The following is a 26,205-nucleotide window of genomic DNA, read 5'->3' on the forward strand; positions in this document are numbered from 1 at the left end:
TCACATGTCCTGTGAGACCCCAAGCCTTCATTCTTCCTGGCCTGACTCACAGGAAGACTTGCAAGTAAACAGAGCTATGTACAATCAACTGTCCTAGTTGATGGGAGCCATCAAGATTCCAAATCACAATTAATGGCCCACCCTTTGCATAATTACAATAGGACCTCAGAGTTATATTTCATATTTCTAGTTTCAGATACAAGAATAATACATTTATACAAATAGGATGACAACACTCAGTAGATTATAAGCTCTGTAATGATACCTCACAAGAGACCTTTTGCATGAAGCATATTCCAGTTACATTATATTCACACCATTAGCATATTTTCATAAAATCATATGGAGCGCAACATCACAGGCAGCAGCATCAGCTCACCACCCTGGCTTCTGAATCTCAGCTACTGCTCTATTCTTTAGGTAGCTCGGCTTGCCAGCTTACACTTCAGACTTCGCCCACTCTAGGACTGCAAGCTGGACTCCAGCTCAGGCTCCAAGACCCCTTGCTGCCCATGCAATGCAGGGAGTTTGCACTGTAATCCAATTAGCTCCCCTTTGTGGGGAAAGCTGGAAAGGCAGCTGAAGGCAGGTCCCAGAATGGCAGGGAGACAAAAGTGATATGTGAAGTGCCAGGCAGCAGCAGAATGGTGAATTCCACTGCAGAAATGCAGATTCCTGTGGCATTGGAGAAATGCCATATGCCATGGCCATCTAATTGTGGAATCCACAGGGGCCTGTCTGAGATGAGTGGAGCAGATCACACCTCTCAGAACTATTGTTTCAGGCTGCCTGCAAACTCAGAAAGGTGCTGCTACGTCACTTTACATTAAGGGCATGTCTACATGTACAGCGCTGCAGCGGCGCAGCTCTACCGATGCAGCTGGAGCATGTCTGGTGAAGATGCTCTATACAGACAGGAGAGAGTTCTCCTATCGGCATAATAAAACCATCTCCGCGAATGGCGACGCTATGTTGCCTGGAGAAGCTAGCTCAGCGCACACGGGCACTTATGACGGTGTAACTTATGTCTCTTGGGGGGAGTGGTTTAGACACACCCATGAGCGACATAAGTTATGCTGACATAGGCTGTAGTATAGACATAGCCTAAGCTAATGTGTTCAACGTTATCCCCACAACCCTAAAAGGTGAGAACTGAGATTGCGGAGCACAATTCTGCAGGCAGGGGTGAATTCCATGGCACTTTAAGGTTTCAAATTGTTTTAATAGGAAGATATTGTAAAAGACATGTGATCTGATTCACTGGTGTCCATGGCCTTGTTTAATGATGCACACTAGTGCAAAACAAATGCAAAGTCAGTGTAAAGCTAAATGGTAGCATTCAGCTCCACTTTGCACTAGTGTAAATGATATGAGTGTTAGAGCAATGGTGAATCTGACCATCCAGTACTCAATGTGGCAGATGGACATTCAACAACTATTATTTTTAATTATTCCATATCTATTAATATTTTAACCTCTATTTATATTATATATATTATCTTCTTTAATTGTAGGATAAATAATCTTTCTATCTAAAAACTAGCAAAAATAAATAAATAAATCCTCCCTTTATATTTTATTCATAAGGGTGAAGAAATCAAGTCCCAGAAACAAAGAAGAGTTAATTATCTCTCCAGATGACTATTTGAATGCTAATAAGCCTTTAAGGAAACTCTGTTGATGGGAAGGTGTTACATCTCTGGAGCTATTAAACAAAAGGAAACAACGGATAAAATTATGCCCAAAGGGGAAGGGAGAATGTAGACTCTTGTGTGTGTGTTTTACAATTTCTGGATTATTGGATTTAAAACTAGAGAAAAATGGAAATTATTTGAATGGTGACTTAGAATATAGATGTCCATCAACATCTGAACAGGAGGAACTCAGTCATTCTTGGCACCTATATAGCACTTTATATTTGCAAAGCTGTGTACAAACACGACCTAATCGATTTCAAAGACTGTGTTGGACATGGACATAGAAAGAGTTATACCTACTCTGAAACCTGTAACTGAGTTATTCAGGGGAGACAGCTTCTAGTAAAATATCAACAAGAAGAGTAGATTGGGGAAAAGGAAAGAGATCTTTTTGTATTGATAAATCTTCCAAGGAAAATTGCCCTATATTTATCCTAAGCACTGTCCAAGTAGAAGTACATTGGGTCACATTCATCCTTAACTTAACTTTATTATGGAAGTCTATGGAACTACAGTGAGGATGAATCTGGCCCATTGCTGCTATGGTATTTCTGCCCTTTGCTGGAAACAAGAACTACCAGAAATGCTCCAGTTTTGCAGGCCCACTTCTGGTAGTTTGGCAAAAGCTCAGATAAACTACCAGACACGTGGTTTCTTATCAACATGAACCTCAAAACCTTCTGAGATTCCCCCCTCCCCTTTAATATGGCATGTGTGTAAAACAACAGGCTCTCTCTCTCCCACATACTAGATCTATACATTTTATTTCTAATTTACAGCATCTTGTCTGAGCTTTGAAGCACAGCAAGGATGTGAGTAAACAAATCTTACTATTCTTTGAAACAGGGCGCATACCTGCTGAGAATCTATGACATCACCGTTAAAATGCAGGCCTGGATTACCCTGACAATGTTAGTTTCTAATAAAAACGAGGCGTCTGGTGGCACCTTAAAGACTAACAGATTTATTTGGGCATGATCTTTCATGGGTAAAAAACCCACTTCTTCAGATGCATGGAGTGAAAATGATAGAAACAGGCATAAATATATACACTGGCACATGACGAGAAGGGACTCCTCCTGCGTGGACTCCTACTGATGGTCAAAATGACAGACTGGACTTCTACATAGAGTGTTTCTGCAGACGTGCACAGGCTGAAATTGTGAACAAACAGCATCACTTGCCCCATAACCTCAGCCGTATAGAACGCAATGCCATCCACAGCCTCAGAAACAACTCTGACATTATAATCAAAGGGGCTGACAAAGGAGGTGCTATAGTAATCAAGAACAGGTCAAATTATGAACAGGAGGCTTCCAGGCAACTCTCCAGCACTACATTCTACAGGCCACTATCCTCCGATCCCACTGAGGAGTAGCAAAAGAAACTACACCATCTTCTCAAGAAACTCCCTGCTATAGCACAGGAACAAATCTACACAGACACACCCCTAGAGCCCCAAACAGGGGTATTCTATCTGCTACCCGAGACCCATAAACCTGAAAATCCTGGATGCCCCGTCATCTCAGGCATTGGCACTCTTACAGCAGGATTATCTGGCTATTTGGACTCTCTCCTCAGACCCTACGCTACAAGCACTCCTAGCTATCTTCGAAACACCTGGGGAAACTACAATGAATTGGTGATCTTCCAGAAAACACCATCCTGGCCACCATGGATGTAGAAGCTCTTTACACCAATATTCCACATGAAGATGGACTACAAGCCGTCAGGAACAGTATCCCTGGTAAGGCCACAGCACACCTGGTGGCTGAGCTTTGTGACTTTGTCCTCACCTACAACCATTTCAGATTTGGGGACAACTTATACCTTCAAGTCAGCGGCACTGCTATGGGAACCCGCATGGCCCCACAGTATGCCAACATTTTTATGGCTGACTTAGAACAACGCTTCCTCAGCTCTCGTCCCCTAGTGCCCCTCCTCTACTTGCACTATGTTGATGACATCTTCATCATATGGACCCACGGGAAGGAGGCCCTTGAAGAATTCCACCTGGATTTCAACAATTTCCATCCCACCATCAACCTCAGCCTGGACCAGTCCACACAAGAGATCCACTTCCTGGACACTACAGTGCAAATAAGTGATGGTCACATAAACACCACCCTATACCGGAAACCTACTGACCGCTATTCTTACCTACATGCCTCCAGCTTCCATCCAGGACACATCACACAATCCATTGTCTACAGCCAAGCCCTAAGATACAACCGCATATGCTCCAATCCCTCACACAGAGACAAACACCTACAAGATCTTTATCAAGCATTCTTAAAACTACAATACCCACCTGGGGAAGTGAGGAAACAGATTGACAGAGCGAGACGGGTACCCAGAAGTCACCCTACAACAAGACAGGCCCAACAAGGAAAATAACAGAACACCACTGGCTATCACATACAGCCCCCAGCTAAAACCTCTCTAGCACATCATCAATGATCTACAACCTATCCTGGAAAACTATCCCTCACTCTCACAGACCTTGGGAGGCAGACCAGTCCTCGCTTACAGACAGCCCCCAACCTGAAGCAAATACTCAGGAGCAACTACACATCACACCACAGAAACACTACCCCAGTAACCAATCCCTGTAACAAACCCTATTGCCTATTCTGTCCCCATATCTACTCTAGCGACACCATCAGAGGACACAACCACAACAGCCACACCATCAGGGGCTCATTCACCTGCACATCTACCAATGTGATATATGCCATCATGTGCCAGCAATGCCCCTCTGCCATGTACATTGGCCAAACCGGACAGTCTCTATGTAAAAGAATAAATGGACACAAATCAGACATCAGGAATGTTAACATACAAAAGCCAGTAGGAGAACACTTCAATCTCCCTGTACATTCTATAACAGATTTAAAAGTAGCCATGCTTCAACAAAAAAACTTCAAAAATGGACTTCAAAGAGAAACTGAAGAGCTACAATTCATTTGCAAATTTAACACCATTAATATGGGCTTGAATAGGGAGTGGTAGTGGCTGGATCACTATAAAAGCAATTTCCCTGTCTTGGTATTGATACCTCCTCATCAGTTATTGGGAGTGGACCACATGTATTCTGACTGAAGTGGCCTTGTCAACACTGGTTCTCCACATAAAAGGTAACTCCCTTCTCTTCATGTGCTGGTGTATATATTTATGCCTGCATCTGTAATTTTCACTCCATGCGTCTGAAGAAGTGGGTTTTTTACCCAAGAAAGCTTATGCCCAAATAAATGTTAGTCTTTAAGGTGCCACCAGACTCCTCATTGTTTTTGTGGATACAGACTAACACGGCTACCCCTCTGATACTTAGTTTCTAATGGCTAAGAGCAATTGGTGTTCCATGACAGCAGGTGGCACCGTCAGATTAGAAATACTAAACTCACCACTTTTTGCAACTGTGCTTTGATTCTTGGAATCACATTACACTGGATACATCAGCAGAAAGACAGGAATCATTAATACAAGGTCACTCCTTTCAAGTCTGGCTTGCTATTCCCCTCCTCCTTGAGGTAGATGTAGCAATACCCTTCAGGTTTGCACACACAGAATCAATGCCTCTAGAAGAGACAATGCCTAGTGGATTGAGCATGGGCCTGGGAGTCAGGAACTCTGGAGTCTTAATCCTGATTCCAGTGACACTGACTTGTTCTGTGGCCTTCAGCAAGTGATTTCATCTCTCTGGATCTTCTCAGGCCATGTCTACTGTACAAACTTTGGTTGATGCAAGTTACATCGGCATCAAGTCGCCGCAGTTAGTATAGCGTTTGTGCTGGTGCTGCAGTGTGGGAGTGTTTGTGTTGGTGCACAGTGCGGTGCACCATGTGTATGTATTCTAGTGTGTGTAGTTTTGGTAATACATGATGGGGCTGAAATGAATCATGCAGCTGCCTGCTGTGTCCCGCATAATACATTCTGGGCCAGATTCTCTGGTCCATTAGGTCCACTTTGTGCATGTGACATAGTGGACTTGAACTGGCTAATGAAGAATTCTCTGTGCAAGGCAGCTATCCACTGGCATAGAATTGGTAAAGCCAGTGGAGTCAGAAAGGGCATTTATAGGGTGGGTTGGGGGCAGGAAGAAGCATGGCAGACTAGAGCTATGCTACAGCCGATCATCCACTGGTGTAAGATCCCAGAGGGACCATACGCCATTGATATGAATGAGAGCTGCCTTTTCCGATTTATGCCAATCCCACATGACATGGGATCTCGGATCTGCAAACAGCTCCCTGCACTGTGCCCATCTCATGAGAGCTCAACAGAGTTGGGTGGGGTGGAGAGTTGGGCCCGCAGTTTTACTTATACTCTACACAAGCCATTCCTTGTGGTGGTGCATTGATATTGGTGTGATGGGGTTCAGTAACAAGAAGTAGCTCCAACCAGTGTTCTTGTGCCAGGCTACCACCAAGGCTACTGACCAGCTAGAATCCAGGGTTTGTGAAGGCCATTCTCTACTGGTGGGATGTTGAAGGAAGGGCAATGGGACCTGCTCCTGCTCCCGCTCCCATTTAAGTCAATGAGAGCTTTGCCATTGATTTCAGTGGAAATAAGATTGGACACATTTACTGTTATATACTCGAGTTCTCCTGTGAAACTTATGTAGAAACCAGACTCCCATCTTGGCTAATGGTGTCACTTCTCTTTTCCAAAGCAGCATGATGGTGGCGACCTACAGGAGGTTCAGAAATCCCCATTTCAATTAACAAGCCCATTCCCAGCCAATACATTTGATGAGAGTAGCAGGTGCTGACATCAGAATGCCACTTTCTTTCTTTGGCATCACCCAGCTAGAAAGCCTCCCTTCAGTGCCAACATTGCATGGACCTCCCCTCAGTGCCAACATTCATGTCAGTCCAGGTGAGGGACATGTAGGCTGAGAGATCAGTTTTGGAACCTCTGCCTTGGTCTCATGGTTTTCAAAGCCTTCTTATAGGGGCCTGATCAAGTGTCCATTGAATCAGAAGGAGTCTTTCCGTTGACTTCAACAATGGGCACTGGATCCAGACCCTTGCATTGGTGAGCTACGCCTGTCTTGTGCACTATAATGTCATTGTCACAGTTGCCAACATTCACATGATGCACCATGATTGGGGTTCTTGGTTTGTTACAGCAAATGTTGCAAAAGCACAGATGACTCATGGCATGTTTTGAGTCAGTCACAGACGTGTGACTCACCTGGGTTTCTGCATTCTTCTCACCACTCATGCAAGGGAGCAGGAACAGAGTTTTCCTCATGTCCCTGGAAGGTCTTTTTACTTCCTCGGCAGGGACACCCAAGGGAGGTGGGGTGATTCGTATCACTCTGCAGTTGGGAGGCTCAGGAAGGGATTGGCAGGTCCCTTCAGCCAGAGCCAGATCAAACAATGCTTCAGAACTGCAGCTACTGGCCCGCTGTCCCAGGTGTGGTGGGACCACCAGTACTGACATGAGATGTGGTGCTAATGGTCTGGTGCCATGTGGGGTGGGGAATGCCAGCAGCTTAGGGTGAATGATCTCCAGGGTGATAAGAATCAGACACCTCCATGGGAATCAGGATGTTCTTCTTCAATCACAGTCCAGGCTGGGGTATATCACAAGTTCCCCCCCCCATTCCTCTGTCTCCCCAAACACTACACATCATCTGGCCACATTACCTGCCCTTCCAATCTGATCTATCACAGGAGTCTGGGGCAGGTATGGAGCAGCAAAACACTGCTAATTCTAATTAATTAGAAGAGAGGACAGAGGTGCTACACATTGTGCCTCATGAAATGCTGGAGACAGAGCTATACATTACAGTTTGGAAACACAGTGAAAAGTATTTCTGATTACAGATCCACCCAGGAGCTCTCAGTTAATCTCAGTCCCAGGAGGGGCCAGGTAACCTCTGTGTGACACTTTATTTTTGCCATGACTGTCACATGCATGACTCTCAGATAATGACTCAGTTAGGAAGAAATCCATCATCCTTTCTGTTGGTAATTGACCAAATTGAGGGTTAGAGGTGCATTGGCAAAACTAGCTGCATATGCACAGTGTAGCGGGGCAGGAAAAGGTAGGTGGATTGAAGAGGCAGCCACAGCTGTGGCCACACCCAGTCAGGCCACAGCTGGCCCTGATATAAGGGCTAATGGAGGAGTTTGGTTAGTCTCACTCCAAGGCTGGAGTGAGAAAGACCTAGCTCCCTGGCAGAGACTGGGTACCTGAAGCAGAGTAGCACTCAGTAGCTCTGGCCTGGTGAGTCCCCAGGCTGAGATCTTGCTGCAGGCCAAAGGAGATACTGGGGCTGCAGGGAGACAGCAGGGCTGAATCCTCTTGCTAGTGATGAGTGGCTATTACAGACTGCAGTTTGCCCCAGAGAATGGGGGCTAGATGATGACTGGCAGTCACCACTGAGGCAAGGTGGGCATAGAGGGTTGGGGGTTCCCCTGGGAAGGGAGATGCAAAGTGTGGGGACTGCTGGGGGCAGAACCCCAGGGTAAGAGGTATTGGGGTCTAGGAGGGATATGGGGCCTGTGGCAGGTGAGACACTGGCCAGCAGGAGGCACTCAGTGCTGGAACTGAGCTAATTCCTGGATGACCAGCAGGAGATGATGTGGTGGTGAGTCAAATCTGCTACATACAGAACCAGGCTGAACTATGCCTGGCTCCCTCTAAGACTATTGGGCACACATGTTGTGGAGCTGTACAATTTACCCATGCTTTCCTTCCAGGAAGGGATGGGGAGATTATTTCTCATTGGAATCCATTCCCGACAATCAGCACCTATTCCAGGATCCCTGACTGAAACTCAATAGTGACTTGGTATAGATCCAAAACACATCCCACCACTTCTGCATGCAGCTGGTTCCAGACAGCAGTGGCTTGCTGGGGACCTCTAGGGATAGTGGGAGCCACACTCTAGAGCAGGAGTTTACATGGAGGAAATGGTGCTGTATTATCATTTCTTTTCTCTCTTTCCCCCCATACCCAACACTCCCTACCGCTCCAGCACACCTGCCTCTGGACCAGTGAGAGAGTCCCTCATTGTTGGCCATGAGTGTGCACTGGTGCTGTGGGTTACATTGCACCCCCACTCTTATCCAGAGTTTGGGGGTGGGACTCTAGCTCACTGCTGATGCTTTGCTTCTTTAAAAGGTCTGTATTCAGGCCAGCAGGAGCCTTAGAAAGCTAGGCCTCCCAGAGGCAGGAGCACTTCAGGGATAAAGGAGGCTTATGGTGTAATTCCCTCTTTTGCAAAGTGTAGAGAAGGGAGTTTCAAACTCTGAGGCCTGGGAAAAGGTGCCAACTTGGAAGAGAAGACTTTGTGCTGAGGCTTTGCTGGCCTACAGAACTGAGGCAAGATAGGGTAGCTGTGATTCCTCCTGTTTGCCCCATTGAACTGTGGGGCACCTAATTGGTCTTCTACCCACTCAATCTCACAGGCTGATGCACCAGCAAAGGGAGTTGTAACTGGGCTGTCAAGATGAAGAGTTAAGAGTGAGGGGATGTGCAGGAAACATAAGTTTTTCTTGGGCCCCATCTGGCCCCACATTCCCCTCTCTGCTTTCAGAGATTACCACTTCCCCACTATCCTACATGTATCATTGACACACACAGGTAGCAGCTAAGCCAACGGTTCTCAAACTGTGGGTCACAACCCTATTTTAATGGTGTTGTCCGGGCCAGCATTAAACTCGCTGGGGCCCAGGGGTGAAGCCAAAGCCTGAGGGCTTCTGCCTAGCATGGCAGGCCCCAGGTTCTGCCCCCACCCGGGGCAGTGAAGCAGCAGGGCTTGGGCTCCAGCCTGCGCTGAGTCATCTAAGATTTGTTGTTAGAAGTGGGTAGTAGTGCAATTAAGTTTGAGAACTGCTGATTAAGCCTTTCAGCACCAGATGGGGGATTTTAAAAAAAACAACCCCCCAAAAACCTGCCTTGCAGTGCAACCCAGAGATAACTGCTAGCCTTCATTGCTTTTCAAAACCAGCAATCATCTACCCTTGACCTGGCAGCTTCTTCAAAGCAAGCCCGGCACCTCTTTCAATATTTATTCATTATAAAGTAAATTGGGTGCATAGGAATAAAAAACTTGCTTCTGGGAATGTCATCAGCCTGATACAGAAATCAAAGGGATAAAAATCTGCTGCAAGATATGCAAGGTCAGTGCCTGCTGCACCTGTTTAAGTCACTGAGAGCAACTGGTGACCTTCCACCTCCCTGGATTAGTTAATCAAATGCACAGGGCAGCCACCCCTGTGACTGCAGTGTCTCTGATGTAAATTCTATGCCATCATGACTAGCTGGATAATCTAAAGGCTGGCCAATAGAAAAATGGGTGCTGCTTCCTCCCATTATTTTATTAGATGGATTTTGGAAAATTAAACTGCTACCATTATATTGGGCTTGATTTTTCAGATCCCCTGTCCCTGTGGCCTGAGCTCTGCCCTTCTAGGGATGCCTGCTTTCCATCACCCCATTTAACCCCTCTTCTGCATGCAATGCTGTACTAAACTACCTTCTCCCAATTCCAAACTACACCACCAAACATCCACAGTGGTGAAGGGATAATGTGGTAAAGGGGTGTGTGCAGAAGAGTGAAAGGTTGCAGTCACTGTATGGTCTAAAATGTGTGGTAGTTGTGGAACTGGTAAGGAGTGTGTGCCTGTAGGTAGACGGTATGCTTATGTGGGTTTGTTATATCTATAGCAGCCCTAAATGCTTCCTGGCTAAGTGTGTGTGTGTATTAAGAATTGCATCTGCAGTTACATTGGTGAGGACTGCAAATTTATGAGAACTATCAATCCTCATGCTTCAGGATGTAACTTAATGTAATCAGTTGGGTCAGGAAGAAAGTTCTCACTTCTCTCCGCTATGGTATTGAACAGGCAGGTGCATTATGGATGTGTTCTGCCTTCTTCTGAAGCATCTGGGATTGGTCACCCCCTGAGACATGACACTGAGCTAGGTGGGCCATTTTTCTCCCTAGTATGGTATCTCCATTAATAAAAATATTTTTTTTAATGGAAAGTGACTTTAGTGCTGGTGAAAGATACAATACCAGAGATTGTCCTTAGTTCTTTGTATTAGTGAGGCTCCAGCCAGGATTGAGGCCCCGTTGTGCTAGGTGCTGTACAAACAGAATAAATGGACAAGCCCTGCCCTGCCCTACAGAGTTTACAGTCTAAATAGTCCTGGAGCCTGAAGTTCTCTACTTAACCAGTGAATAGTTACAGCATGAGCAGTAGCTGTGTAAGCTGCTCTGCCAATGAGTCTTAACTATGGCTACTAGTAAAGAAAATTCTTTTCATGCTGTTTTGGTCCTTGGCTTCTCTGCTAAGACTAGCAAGCAGGCTGCTGAGTAGTGCCGAAGGAAGGGATGACTTCTGAGATGGCCATTTGTGTAGTTAAAAAACTGGAGGGAGTCCACCAGTTCATAGGGCACAAAACCAGCATTAGAAGGTAACAAAGGCCCCAGTACTTCATGCAGAGACTTAATCCTGCCCAGGGTCCTGCTATAGTCAATGGGATTTGGCCCAGGTGCTGATGGATTCAGCTTTAGGATCTGGGCCTACCTTTGCACACTTACCACTCTGGGCTAGATTTGAATTCTTGCTTTTTCATTGTGAATCTTGAGATTTTTTGGGGGGGAGGGGTTCATAAAGCCCCCAATTTCTGGAGTTATGTTATTACCTACAAAACTCAGTTTTCATTGCAAAAACAGTAAGTTTCTAACTTGACTGCAGAGAAAAGCTTGGAAATGTGAATGGTGAAGTCTCCAACACTGGAAGACACAAACAAAGAACCCAGCATTTATTATCTTTAAACTCTTGTGATTTTTTTTTTTTGAACGCTTGGGCTTGTCAATACTGGAATTGCTGTCCTAGACACTAATGGCTCTGTGTACCAGCTATTACCTGTCCTTTCCAGTCTCATCCCTACCCTGGCAGTGCCTCTGTTCCTAAAATATTTTAAGATGCCCAAAGTAACAGCTTAAGTAAGGGTGAGGGGATAGAATAGGGGTGGGCAAACTTCTTGGCATCTGGGTATGGAAACTGTATTGGGGGGGGGCAATAATGCTCACAAAACTGAGGGTTGGGGGGGATGCAGGCTCTGGGGTGGGGTTGGGGGAGCAGGAGGGTGCTCTGGACTGGGACCAAGGGGGTCAGAGGGCGGGAGGGGGATCAGGGCTGGGGGTGGGGCATGGGAGGGAATTGGGGGGCAGGCTCTGGACAGCACTTCAAGCAGCTCCCAGAAACACTGGCATGTCCCCCCTCCAGCTCCTACATGAAGGCGAGGCCAGGTGGCTCTGTGCACTGCCCTCACTGCAGGGGCAGTGCTTGGGGTGGGGGCAGTGTGCTGAGCCCCCTGGCTGCCCCTAGGCATAAGAGCCAGAGGGGGGATGAGCCACTGCTTCTGGGAGCCATGCAGAGTGGGGCAAGACCCTGACCCTGCTCCCTGTCTGGAGCACCAGAGCGGGGCAAGTCCCAGACCCCACTTCCTGGCAGGAGCTCGAGGGCTGAATTAAAATGTCTAGAGGGCCAGCTGTGGCCCCCGGGCTGTAGTTTACCCACCTCTGGGATAGAGGTATGAGATAAAGACAAACATTCCCCCAAAGATTACAAATGGGTAGGGAGAAAGCATGCACATTTTTATTATATTCCCACACCCTAAATGCTACTGTCTTTCAAAGGCTTTACATAAACAACCTAGGGAGCTATGCTGATATATACCCCTTCAGAGTGGGACATGTTGGTTATCCTCATCTTCTTGGACAGGCTTTCTCTCTAAAATTAAACACTGACTAGAATGAGGGTCAGTGGGGCACACAAGAGGGAATGAGTGATCTGTGCACCCACAAAAATAAACTGCAACTGGAGGAGGGGAACACAAGCATGTAAACAAGTGAAATGGAGCTGGCTAAGGAAATGTGTAATTCCCCCTGAGATCTCACTAGAGGCACTGTCCTTACACCTGCCGAGCCAGGCCTTTCTCTCTCTTCCCTGTAAACAATTCCTGAATAAGAGAAGAGTGCCTGGGAGGTGGAATGAATACTGAGCAGAGTGTGCAGAATGCAGCATAGTACAGGGCTATTTTCACTGAATGTGTCTGTTGCAATGTGAAACAGGCATTGAATAACCGTGAGAGTCTTGAAAACAGAGATTGGGGAGAATCTCTTCTGGAATTTCCCCAGGGGGAAGAAATCCACTAACAAATACCAGGTGATGCATGAAGAGGTTTTTAATACCCTGGAATCTTCTGATCACTCTAATTAAACACCAGGACTCTTGAAATCTAGAAAACAATGAGATTTAAAATAGATTGAAGTGGGGGAGGGTTATTTGCATCAATAAACTGAGCTTATTTGCAATGTACTACTTGTCTATTTCAGAGAAACTTTAGCTATCCAAGCTAGTATTTTCCTGATGCACCCTCACTGCAGACCTGAGAAAAAGAGACTTGAATATAACCCGGGTCCAATGCACCTTTAATTACAAACACCCCCCATTTGCTGGGTTGATCTTTCTGCTGCAGTCTCCCGAGTCCAGTTCTGCAGCAGGAATGCTGGCTCAGGCGTGGACTGACATGATCTCTTCCCAACATCTGACACTTAATCTATTTTTTTCAAATGACCAAATCTGACCTGCCCTCTATTCTAGTACAACGTGCCAGTTTATCTGTCTATGGTTTGAGTCAGGCGTGAAACAGGTCATTCAGCATCAGCTTCTGAAAAGTGGATGTGAAGAGCAACAATGCATGCGCAGGATGAGGACTGAAATGGAGCTGTTAGAAAGGAGTAGGAAACAAACATCAAAGGAGAATTGAGGCAATGCAGTCATAGCCTCACTACCTCTCTTTCATGGCTGATAGCAGGTATTAGTACCTGCTTAACCCATAATAGCAGGGTGGGGATCTTTCTGTAATGACTGCACTGCCTAAGAGCTTTGATTGGCGGCTGCTGGCTATTTGTACTGCTTAGCTATAGCACTACAGGCTTGTGCTTTTAGTGCTGAAAGGCCTGGGTTCAAATCCTGTTATCAAGCCAGCTGGTTACAGGTATGCTGGATTTAATGCATCCCTTTGGTTTTTGTATCTAACATTTAAACCTGGGCTTTCTAGGCTCCAGGAAATTGCATGTTGGGAGACAGGAGGAGAGGTCCGGTCTGGGGCCATGTCCCTTGACTCTTCCTCCAAAATGCTAAAAGAAACATGTGTACCTATTTCTCACTTAAGGTGATGGGGAGGGTATATAGACATCAGCCTTGGGACTAACTCTGGGGAAGTAACATGCTTTTATTGCCCTCTCTGAGCTGACGTGCAAAATACTTGGCTCTCCGTATAAATGCTGCCATCCCTTTTCCAAGGAGGAATTCAGCTGTTAAGGGGGATACACTACCCGTGAATTGACACAGCTCCATAGACTTCAGTGACACTATCCCACTTTGTACCCATGGAGGATCTGGTCCACTCTGACTACAGCTAGCGTTAGGGATGTGCAGTGCCATTCTACCTGCCACCACCTTGCTGATGGTGCCCCCTTGGTGCCCAAAGAGCTGGGAGCAGTGGCAATCAGATTTCCTCTTTGAACTAGGTAGAAGCTGAGAAAAGTGAGAGCAGTGTTTGTGCTGGAGAGCTCATTTTGGGGGGAGGGGAGAATCTTGGTGAAGTTCGGGTCTCTGAGCCTTTGTACTTGCAGGGTTTGGATTTCTAAGGGGCTAAGAAATTCATTCACCTCCCCCCCCACATTCTGAGATTATGCTAAGGCAGGGGTGGGCAAACCTCAGTCCAGGGGCCACATCCAGCCCTTCAGACATTTTAATCCGGCCCTCCAGCTCCTGATGGGGAGCGGGGTCTGGGGCTTGCCCCACTCCACACGTGCTGTGGCTCTGCACGGCTCCCGGAAGCAGCGGCATGTCCCTGCTCCAGCTCTTATGCATAGGGGCAGCCAGGGGGCTCCGCACGTTGCCTCCGCCCCAAGTGCTGCCCCCGCAGCTCCCACTGGCTGGGAACTGGCCACCTGGATGCACCTCCATGTAGGAGCCAGAGGGGGGACATGCCGCTGCTTCTGGGAGCTGCTTGAGGTAAGTGCCACCCAGAGCCTGCACCCCTGACTGCCCCTACACCCCAACCCCCTGCCCCAGCCCTGATCTCCCTCCTACCTCCTGAACCCCTCGGGCCTAGCCCAGAGCACCCTCCTGCACCCCCAACCCCTCAGCCCAAGCTTGCACCCCTAGCTGAAGCCCCAACACGCTGCCCCAGCCCGAAGCCCCCTCCTGCACCCTGAACTCATTTCTAGCTGCCCCCCCAGAGCCTGCATCCCCAGATGAAGCCCTCACTCCCTCCTGCACCCCAACCCCCAATTTTATGAGCATTCATGGCCCACCGTACAATTTCCATACCCAGATGTGGCCCTTGGGCCAAAAAGTTTGCCCACCCTTGTTCTAAGGCAATTCAGGGAGCAGCCCCACTGCCTCTTGTGACAGGGAGAGGAGGCAAATTGAATGCAAATGGCGCACTGCTGTGATAGCTGCAGTGGCCTCTGAATCCTGATTCTTATGAATGTGCTGGAAAGTGAGGAGGGCAGAGCAGAAGAGGGAGAAGATTCCATTTGCAGGATGGAAAAATACTGGCCAGCCCTTCTAGCGGGCCATCCCGACCGCTGTGCGCTTCCCTGCCATCCCCAGTCCTAGGATGTCAGCCGCCCTGAACTCCATTTCCCCCTCCTCCCTGCGGAGCCAGGAGCCGAAATTAAAATTAAGGTGCTCAAAGCTCTGTTTTTGTATAGGCAGGGGGGGAAAGCTGGGTACTGGGCTGGCGCCCCCCACCCCTGCCCAGTAAACCTTTGGGTGTCCTAGTCAAGACAGCTTTCCCCTCTCTGCCCTGTTGAGCGAGCGCGGCTTGTTTTTGTGCATGCAGTTATATAAAGAAAGGGCAGCTGTTAACATAAACACTTGGGATAGCAGGGAGAGTTGATCCTGTCCCCACTTTCCAAGAACCGTTAGAGGGGGAAAAACAACCCCCTCCCCCTGCTTTCTAAACCCGGCTTGGCCTTTCCCTCCCCAGAAGCATCTAGTGAGTGGGGAGAGCTCTTGCTTGCCAGAAAAGAGCGGCCCAGGGAGTGTAAGCAGACAGCCGGAGATCCGCAATGCTGGGAATCCAGTGGGAGAAGGGGGGGAAGCTAACTTCACCCTAAACAGAGTTTTACTGTTACCGGAATTACAGTGCAAACCCAGAGCCGCACCTTCCTCGGGCGGCAGCGCCAGCAGAGTCCCAGAGCCGCTGTCTCTGGGGTGCTTCCTTTGTTTTGAAACGGGGAACAGAGAGAACCGGCCCACACCGCTCTCGGGATCGACTCGCAGGGCTCCGGCAGAGGGGGCCAGGGCATGCACAAAGGAGCCAGTGTGCGGCTTCAGGAGCAGGCAATTCATTCTCCGCCTGCTGCTGCACTGAGCTTGTTTTCCTCTCCCTGCTGGAGAAGGCGGGGTCCCCCGGCCCAGCAGGAGCTCGCTCTTGTTTTCCCCTTTCCCCGCTCCCCCCTGCCAGCCCAGCCCAGCCCAGCCCCGCTCTCCTCTGTCCCTCCCTCCCGCCCCCTCGCCCTGTCTTCGCTGGCCCAATGGCTGGGATCCACGGGCCGCCCATCAGCTGATCGTGTCGTGCTCATGTCTTGAGGAAGCCAATCGGACAGCCCGGGGGCCGGCACGGGCAGCCGATAAATGGGCGAGCAGGGAACTGGCTTCTCCAGAGCCGAGCATGGGAGCACCTCGGGGGAAGTGAGTACTCGCCCATCAGTCCACCTAGCCTGCCTCTCCTCTGCATCTCCTCTCCCTGCTCAGTAGCCAAGGTAACTGCTTCTGTTCCCACGGGGCGGGGGTGATGGCAAATCTCTGCCCGTTCTCTCCCATGCATTGGGTGGCTTTGCGCGGGGACGTGTACTGGGAATGTGTCGCCCCGCGTATGGGATTGGGGGTGCTCCAGGCTGCTTTGATGCTGTTCACAGGCAGTGGGGTGGGCTAGGAGGACGCTTTGCTTAATGTGGCGTTGTTGGGTTTTGCTGCTTTCCCTTAGAAGATGGCCCTGCCCCTGCTCCTCTTAAATCAATGCACCCTAAGTCTGGCAGGCTGTTTGTACAGCGCCAGAGAAATCCCGCAGGGCCGGGTCCCATACGGGGCTCGGCTCGGCTCGGCTCGGGTCTGCAAGGCTGTATTACAAGGTGACTTTGCGGATGGATCTTGTCTTTTCCTGAAATGCCTCTCCGTGTGTTTCCCTATTTCATTGTCTTGCTTCCAGTCAGTCTCCGATTCCTCGAGCAGGGAGATTCCTGCCTTGATGACAAAGGGACGGCTGGGTGTGTGGTACCTTTATTCCTGATGGTGTCTGGGGCGGGTACGCCGGCATAGCTCCCCTTTCTAGGCCGCTGTGTTTGGCTGCTTTATGTCTCCGAAGCAGCCACTCCAGGGGGCAGCTCCGATTTAGCTCTGTAAAGGGGAGGGGAAACTAGGTCGCTCAAGATCTTCTAAGGGGCTTTTCTTTGCTGGAGCTTTCTGGGACAGAAGATCTCCTCACCGTTGCTCTGCACAAAGCTCCTTAGCAGTTTCCTTAAAAAAACGGGAGTGCAGGCTCCTAAGGAAGGAGAACAGGGGAGGAGGGATTTGCGTGAAGAGAGAAACAGCCATAGATCAAATTTCTTCGCTGACCATAAAGAGAAGCCGTGGGGGGCAGCAGTGGGTCCTTCAGTTGGAAGCTTTTACAGGCCCAAACCTGGACTGCCACTGTAGAGGCATGAAATCAAATGGGCAATAAATGCAGTGACAGCAAGGGGGATGCAGAGAGGGAAGGGGAATCCAGGGAGGTTTGTATCATGGGGGGTGGTCTGCCTTCTGGCCAGTTGTAGGGGAGAAGCAGGCTGGTTCTGAGACCCCAGCTGTTTCCAGGCTCGAGTCACCGCAGTGCTGCTTTTATTGCCAAGAAATAAATAAAGGCAGGGAAGGGGCTGAACAAAATCTTGTCTGTGCAGGTCAGAGGGGTGGCTGCTTCTGAGAGTACCAGAGAGGGCTCGACTTGGGGGGGGGGGGGGGTGCTGCTGGGAAGGCTGGGATAGGGTTAGCAAGGGCCAGCAGGGCTCCATGACCCCCGGCACAGCTGCTGGTGTGACAGAGGCAAATCTGCATTCCTCATATGGGACAAGGGAGTACAAGTGTCTTCAGTCAAAGCAGCTACTTCTCAGAGTCAGGGGCTTTTGCCCCAAGTATGCAGAGCCAGGGGGATGTAAAAGATCCCCAGTGACCTCCAGTTGCATCCTCTGAATCTGCTACAGCTCTCCCTGTATGTGAGCAGGGCTCCATGGCGGAGAGGCCTCTTGAGTCTCTGCTGTTCAAAGGTTACTTACTTTGCCTTGGGCTGTAGTTAGGGGCCCCTCTCATCTTACTTAGCTAACAGTATTGTATATCTTCAGATCACATGGTCTGGAAATGGAGCTGTCTCTGGCAAATGGTCCTTACTGGAATGGGGAAGGACCACAGAAGGCCCTGTCTAAGCCAAAGTGGGCAAAAACGCTGCTCCAGGGCAATGTATGCTCTGAAATTGCATTTTTGTGAGTGAAGAGTTCACAGTGGAGTCAAGGAGTCCTTCTGAGGGGCTGCTGATCTCTTAATGATCATAATAGCTAGAGAGGGAAAAGACCAAGTCCATCAGCTGCCAGGGCAGGACCCAACCCCTCAGTAGTTGAGATCTCAGATATCCTGAGACCACAGGAAATCTTTGAAACCAAATGATTGTTGTAGCTGGTCCCAAACCATGTTATTGAACTGCCGTATTGATACACTGTCTGTTTCCTATAGTGTAATCTACTGTATTCAGATTCACAACTGGTGTAATCAGCTATGATGCAGTCTGGGATATTCCAGCATAACTGTCTAGGGGACACTCAGTGCACGCATCTCTCTTCTGTTGCTGAGCTGTGAAGATCTCCCACTTGGTCATTCTCTCGTATAAGGGTGTGAGAACCCATTCGGGACACAGAAATATTCATGGTTGGCTTTTCCCTCCCCTCCTGGCAGGACCCCAGTAACGCACCCCGCAGCCATGGCCACCTCAGCGAGTTCCCACCTGAGCAAAGCTATAAAGCAGATGTACATGAAGCTGCCTCAGGGTGAAAAGGTGCAAGCTATGTACATCTGGATTGATGGGACTGGGGAGCACCTGCGCTGTAAAACCCGGACGCTGGACCAAGAGCCCAAGAGCATTGAAGGTAAGAGGGCAGGTGTATGGGTGAATGCTGGGACTACAAGCAGTTGCACCCAGTGGGTTTGCAGCAATATAGGACTTGGCTTGGGTTCAAGCATCTGACCACAGAGCTGTAAAACGCTGCTGTGCTGTGGGAAGGCAAAGCTCCTTCTCTTTGAGTTGGGAGTGGGGGTGTCTCTCCCACATGGGGGAAATCTGGACCAGAGACAGTCAGTGCATTCCCACCCTTGAGTTCTTTGTATCGAGTGCATGATGTGGGATAGCTCCCACCTCGCTCCTGGTGTGTGTTTGGGAAAGTGGACAGGCTGAGCGAGATGCACTTCGTAATCTCCTGATGTGGAAGGAGATCTGGAAGACCACTCTTCTCCTTGTGGGGCAGAGGTGTAAATAGAGCCGGGAATCGGTGACGTGTCCCCCATCTGCGCTAAAGGGGTGTCCATCTGCAGGGTATTCCCAGCCTGCTGGCTCTTTACCTGTAAAGCTCTTCTGGCCCTGGGGAGATGGCAGGAAGGAAACGATGGGAAGATAATATATCCAGTGTAATTAAGAGCTTGTGTGTCTCAGAACAAACAGCCCCAACTGACATGATAATAGCATTCAGATTTCTTCACTTGTTGCCATGGCACTGGCCAGGACAGTTATAAAACCAAAGTACTGTGCATGAGCAATCAGAATGATCTCCCTGCCTTACTGAGGAAGTGGCTGGCACAGCTTGTTTGGCACCCATAGCACATGGAAGGGGATAACAATGGGGGCAGAGTTAATTTCTTCACAGCTGCTTCACATGTGCTCGCACTGCAAAAGCAGTATTCAGTGGGGGCCCTGAGCCATGCTCAACTGGAGGGGCATAGGTAGTGTAAAGGGGATGTTCTCTCCCCACAATCACTGGACTATCCAATTGATGATATTCCCCCTTCAGGCAGCTCTAGGCCTTGTGCATTCTCCCAAGGTTCCCTTCACCAGGTCTGTGCAGTTGCATCAATGTGGAGGAGCTGTTTCAGGGCCGTCCAGCAGTCTGGAGACAACTGAGGACACCGGAATCCCTCTCTCATTCCTTTTGACTTGTAGCATCTCCCTGATTCCCTTTGTTTTGGCTAGGGAAACCCATCGGGGTCTTCATCTTACCATAGCGTGTTGGCTACAAGATAGGAAGTGTTCATCAAGGACGTCTGCAGTGCAGTTAGCTGAATCGGACTTCGCTGATGTCCCAGCTTTTTGTTTTTCCACAGGGTAGCAAAGAGCAATTCCCTCACCCCATCTTTCAATGGGAGCAAAATCAACAAAGTGCAGTGTGTGCCAGTGTCCTTTAACAAGCAATCTTTTTTGCACAATGGTCGTGCTGAATCGGCTGGTGAACTCATCTTGGTGGTTATGGAAAGCTGCTAACCTAAAGGGGTGAATTTTTCTCTCTTGCTCTAGATCTACCTGAGTGGAACTTTGACGGCTCTAGCACCTTCCAGTCTGAGGGTTCAAACAGTGACATGTACCTTCTCCCTGCTGCCATGTTCCGGGACCCTTTCCGCAAGGACCCCAACAAGCTGGTTCTTTGTGAGGTCTTCAAGTACAACCGCAAGTCAGCAGGTATGGTGCAGTGCCTCCCCCGAGAGTGGCTGCAGTAGTTCTGGGAGGGGTGAGAAGGCTTGCTCCCTCTTGGAGTAGAGGAGGGTGGGTGGAGGGGTAACTGTCAGAACAGTAGTTAATGGAAGACTATACCAAGCACCATTAATGCATTAACACTGTACAAGACATACAAATATTCCTGCCCTGAAGAGCTTGGCTATAAAGAAAACAAGATACAGTAGGCAACACCAAGGGACAAAGTAGCTTAGATGTTTATCTATTCTGGTCTAGCCTCTCTTGTCACTGGCAACACGGAGATGGAGGAGTATGACATAGGTCAGTGCTTGGGAATATTGAAGGAATCGTCAAGAGGAACTCCAACGCTGGGAGGGATGTGGGGACTGGGAAATCATTCTATGGGGCAGCATGGAAGGGAGTGGGGAAAGAAGTGAATTGGGTGGTATCACTGATTGATGGGAGTAATGTGAACCTGAAGGAACAAAACCTCTGACATGTGAGATGTAGGCCTGGTCATGGACGAGTAGCTTCTGTGCACATGATTGCCAGCATATGGTTCAAGAGACTAAGAACATTATGGAACAGTACAAGGAAGTCCATAATATGGCATCAACAACCAATAGGGCACCCACTATTTAAGGCCAGCAGCCCTACCTACCACTTAGATCGTATATTGGCTAATGATGATGGTCACAGGGCAGTCTCTTTGGGTCTGAATTTCTGGGCTTCCCTAGAGGTCTGGGTGGGGAAATGAGTCCCCCAGACAGCCTGTATGGTAGTGGCTTTGTCCAGAATACATTGGCAAGTCATAGCTTCCATGGAGGGATAAGAATCTGAGCTGTTCCACCAGAGCAGCTCACCAGACTCATTTTTTTACCAGTGGCTAGAAGCTACTCGTCCATGACCAGGCTACATCTCACATGTCGGAGGTTTTTGTTTGTGTCTAAAACATTGGTGAGCTAATAAGCTTTGTGCTTTTCTTCCATTCTAGAGTCAAACCTCCGGCACACCTGTAAACGGATTATGGATATGGTGTCCAACCAGATCCCCTGGTTTGGGATGGAGCAGGAATACACTCTTCTTGGGACAGATGGACATCCATTTGGCTGGCCTTCCAATGGCTTCCCTGGGCCCCAGGGTAAGCTTCCAGGAGTTAATATCTGAACTAGGAATAAGAGATCTCATGAATACTTAACCCCAAATCATAATGTTATCAATCACTAATAAATGGGATTAATTGGAAATGTTTAAAGTGAGACGAAAGATTCAAGGAGTTGCTAAAACTTGATCACCAAAAGCTATGCTGACAATGACCAAAACTAAACAATGAAAGTAATCTTTAGTGGCTGTATGGTAATCTTACGACATAGACCAGACACATATCCAGTGTTAATTCCATTAGTCTGCAATTCATTTAAATATGACCAGTTGGGCAGGGTTTTCAGAAGTAGGAGCTCAAGTTCCACTGACTCTGACTGGAGTCACACTCTGGAGGTACTTTGTTCTACTATTACCCCAAATGAAAGCAGTATAGAGACTTTCCTGCGACCTGTGCCTTCTGGGAACCCTTTCCTAACTACTCTGTGCTCTTCACTGCACTCAATCACAAGCTATTTGAAGACTATGTTCACCTTTCTTGTGCTCTGTGCTACTGCAGGTCCATATTACTGTGGCGTAGGAGCAGACAAGGCCTATGGCAGAGACATTGTGGAAGCGCATTATCGTGCATGTCTCTATGCTGGTGTTAAAATTGGAGGAACAAATGCAGAAGTGATGCCTGCACAGGTAACTACTTTGGCTTCACCTGCCATTGCAGTCAGCTGGCACCAGCCAATGATGCAATGCAGAAGCTCAGGCTGCTAAACTCTGCCGCTGCAGTCAGTATGTACCCTGGGGCTTTGCAAATGTTGAGAGTGCAGGAGGGTGAACAGCATCTTGCAGCAAATAGTTCTTCACCAGACTGAGCCAATGGTTCTTTTTTTTTCCTCTCTGCTCTCTGTAGTGGGAATTCCAGGTGGGCCCGTGCGAAGGGATTGAGATGGGGGATCACCTCTGGATTGCACGCTTCATCCTACATCGGGTGTGTGAAGACTTTGGGGTAATCGTGTCCTTCGATCCCAAACCCATCTCTGGGAATTGGAATGGAGCCGGTTGCCACACCAACTTCAGCACCAAGTCCATGAGGGAGGAAGGAGGCCTCAAGTAAGTTTCTCTGCAACTGGGCTAGTTGCATCAGTCTGGCAAACTCAGCTAGGGAAAGTGGACTTTACCAACAGCAGCAAGACTTCTACAGAGCTGAGACTGCACCTGAGGCACTAGTTAGCTTGCCAGGGGAATAGTGACATGTCTTGCTCCATGCAAAAGATTTTTGGCTTGAATACCCCCCAGAGATTCTAGATTTATTTTATTTTTTTTAATTACCTGGAACTGAACTCCCTTCCCACTGTAGCTGTTGCACCCAGAGGTTATCTGCACTGAAGATTGAGGAAATTCCCCCAGTAGTGGTCTAACACTGGTACAGTTCCACCAGCACTAGTAATGGTGGAAGTGCTAATAGACAAGGGACAGCTGTTCTTACCACTGTCTAACACTGGATTACCCACCTCTGTAAAAAGGCCTGTACTCCGTCTATAGTAGGAGTTTATCTCGTGCTAGACCAAAGGAGGGAGAATTTGCCTCACTGTAAACAAGGCCAAATATTAAAAGTAGATTCAGATTGGACTATTCTTAGACCATTGACTTACAGATTCCACTGTACTTGAGAGTCTGGGACTTTGTTTTTCAGGGACTAGATTGTACTTTTCAAGTACAATGTAATTCTGTTAAGGATCCACTTGGCCATTTCTCTGCCCACTCCTCCCCCGTAACTTCAATGGGTGCATTCAGATTATCACTACACTTGCAGAACTCATAAGCTTCCGAAATAATAAAACGTGTCGAAGCACAACCTGTGTCTTCCCAAGGATAAATTTACCAGGCATATTTAGTGGCAATGCAACTCAGCCAAATTATTGGTTCTAACTGGTACCCCCACAAGCTGTAATGTTCTTTCCCTCCAGTCAGTGAGAGTCTTACCTGCCTTTGGGATCCCCCCCAAAAATTCTGAGAGCCTCACTGGTCAGAATAGGCAAGGATGGGAAAACACCCAGCCCCACATGCAGGGGAACTAGCTGTAGGAAAGTAGGATTTGAACCATGTAACCAAGTGATACAGTGGATTCAGTTTCCCAAAGAAACTCACTATCAATGAGAGGAAGGGTCCCATGGCTGGTACTAGCTGGAATGGGAATGCTTGCAGATAAGGGACTGAAACATGGGATTTGTGTGCTTGGGTGGGGTATGGGAGAAAGCCAAGTGGGTGAGTTCCTGCCAACATTATCCATGGCCAAGTGAACAGCAGCACAGCCAGTGTTCTTGCCAAAGGCTCACAACCTCCCGCCTTCTGTCTCCAGGTATATAGAAGAGGCCATTGAGAAGCTCAGCAAACGGCACCAGTACCATATCCGCGCTTACGACCCAAAAGGGGGGCTGGACAACGCCAGGCGCCTGACAGGCTTCCACGAGACATCCAGCATCCACGAATTCTCTGCTGGCGTGGCCAACCGTGGGGCCAGTATCCGTATCCCCAGAAATGTGGGCCAAGAAAAGCAGGGCTACTTCGAGGACCGCCGGCCCTCTGCCAACTGCGACCCTTATGCTGTGACGGAGGCACTAATCCGTACATGTCTTCTCAGCGAAACCGGGGATGAGCCCTTTGAGTACAAGAACTAAGTGGACTGCCCCCTGAGAGACACCGCCTACCCCCAAATGTCCCTTCTAGATGTAATTTTGAGGGCACAAGTTACCACTTTGTTTGTGTCCCAGTAACTCTTGTTGTGTTGGGGGGAGGGAGCATTTAGTTCTTGTTGATGTCTCATTGTTGATGCTTGAGAGGAGGAGTGTGCGTTAGAGAAGAATTTTAACCACTGTTTTGTCTAATTCATCTGTATGTCTGACAGGACCCAGTGGCTTCCATGGACACAGGGTGATAGGCTGAAGGAAGGTGGATGGACAAGAGGCTGTAGTGGGTTTTGCCCAAGAGAGTCTAACTCCCATGATAACGACATACATAACTCAGCTCTCCATAGACCAATTGTCCTCGGATTAGAGTTATTCGGGGGAGAAAGGAGTAAAGCAGCTATGATAGATTCTGACCCCTTTGCACACTTACACATGGTGGGAAATTTCCCTTCTCTGGCTTTGATAAGACTCTTGGGCATCTTCTTGCATTCTGCTGTCCCAGCTAAATGTGGGAGCTGGTAGCAAAATTCCTCCTTGCTCTGTCATTGGAAGCCACTCGATCTCCTGTGTATAACACAGAGTGAAGTAGTATTTTTTTATATTTAAATGTAAAAACAAAAAAAACTATATATAAATTTTTTTTTAAAAAAAGACGTTCCAATAACTCAGCCAGCTAGAGCAGGCGGGTTCCTGAAGGTACTGTTGGAGGTGGAACTCCAGTGTGGGCTAGAGCAGAGGGTAGAATGGGGGGTGGGAGGGGGTCCAGGAGGGAAGTTGACTGACTTTTTTTTTTTTTTTTTAACTTTGAAGTGTGGCTTTGCCATTCTTGGCAGGGCATTGGTTCAGCACTTGGAACTAGCAGTAACGATCATAACTTAAACTCGAGCTGATGCGGGCGCGTGGCGTGGCTGAAACACAAGAAGATGCTCTAAATTATGAGTTGGCTGGTCAACTTAACTGTGTTAGCGATGGGGTCATGGGTGTTTTATTTTCCAGTGGGATTAGCATGTCACTAAAGCAGGGCTTTTGATAAAAAGAAACAAGTTTTAGATTTTAATAATGTTTTTAGTGTTTCTAAAGTTGTACAGTTTTACAGAGACCATTGGTGTTAACTGTTGATATGTCCAGGCACGCAAACTGCCTGCCACCTAGCCAGGACTACACTAATGAGGGGGCTCTGTGCCCCCTGCCCTCCCCCCCCAGGCTGCCCCTAAGTTCTCTCAGGGGAATGCCTAGTGGGTTCAAACGTTCTGAGATTTTTGGATGGTGCCAATATATGTCATTGCATTTGGATTTACGAATAGTTTCTTTTATAATAACAAAAAACCTTAATTCTGACTTCTTTCTCTCTCTGGTTTTATTCCTCTGAAATGTCATGGCGTGGGCTCTTAGCTATCTGGAGGAATTTCAGCCTGGATTTTCTCTCTCTCCTGGGATAAGATGGGGAATCCTAGACACACATGTTCATTCTCTGGGCAAAATGCCATTGTTGGCCTGGAGGAACTCTTGGGATTAGGGTTGCCAATTTTGGTCAGATGTAGGTTTCATTGCATGACATAATCTTTAATTCCTGGAGACTCCTGGACAATCCAAGTAGGGGTGCCAACCCACCATCGATGAGCTGGGGAACTCAGACATGGGATCTTCATTTAAAAAGCCCCCCCAAATCTGAAGCCATTCAGTTGTGTAAGAACACATTTTACAAAGCCGTTTGGCCAAATTCAGCTCATTATGCCTGCATCTGTGTACCTGAAATGGGGCTGTGACCTGCTATTGTTCACATTACTTTTCCTCTAGTTGTCTGCCCCGAAAGAGTCCAACAAATCAAACCCCCTTCTCTTCAGAAGAGGTTAATGCAGGAACCTGGGGCTAGTACCAATGACTTGCCTCATACAATTTTCTAAACAGAAGGCCTAAGTGGTGTTGACTGC

The 26,205-nt window shown here is 48.2% G+C and overlaps 1 protein-coding gene across 2 annotated transcripts; it reads left to right on the forward strand.

Annotated features, from left to right (window-relative positions):
* Positions 1–7,869: 7,869 nt before the first annotated feature.
* GLUL (glutamate-ammonia ligase) lies at positions 7,870–25,612 on the forward strand. Of its 2 annotated transcripts, none has more exons than XM_065554500.1 (7): positions 7,870–7,934; positions 18,731–18,921; positions 20,337–20,498; positions 21,487–21,633; positions 22,153–22,280; positions 22,498–22,697; positions 23,947–25,612. In XM_065554500.1, the coding sequence occupies exons 2-7, from the start codon at positions 18,756–18,758 to the stop codon at positions 24,263–24,265; spliced, it is 1,122 nt and encodes a 373-aa protein (XP_065410572.1). In that variant the 5' UTR covers positions 7,870–7,934; positions 18,731–18,755; the 3' UTR covers positions 24,266–25,612. The 2 variants fall into 2 exon arrangements, with proteins under 2 accessions (XP_065410572.1, XP_005290809.2); XM_005290752.3 differs by lacking the exon at positions 7,870–7,934 and adding an exon at positions 15,778–16,515.
* The last annotated feature ends 593 nt before the right edge of the window (positions 25,613–26,205 follow it).

The sequence above is a fragment of the Chrysemys picta genome, chromosome 8 (genome assembly GCF_011386835.1).
Source record: "Chrysemys picta bellii isolate R12L10 chromosome 8, ASM1138683v2, whole genome shotgun sequence".
NCBI classification, from domain to species: Eukaryota; Metazoa; Chordata; order Testudines; family Emydidae; genus Chrysemys; species Chrysemys picta.

What these genes read in the sequence shown, in the direction of transcription:
- GLUL (XM_065554500.1), top strand. Translation starts at nt 18,756, where the DNA reads ATGGCCACCTCAGCGAGTTCCCACCTGAGCAAAGCTATAAAGCAGATG. An exon ending in AGAGCCCAAGAGCATTGAAG is followed by an intron (nt 18,922 to 20,336) that starts GTAAGAGGGCAG and finishes CTCTTGCTCTAG; the next exon opens with ATCTACCTGAGTGGAACTTT. An exon ending in CAGAAGTGATGCCTGCACAG is followed by an intron (nt 22,281 to 22,497) that starts GTAACTACTTTG and finishes TGCTCTCTGTAG; the next exon opens with TGGGAATTCCAGGTGGGCCC.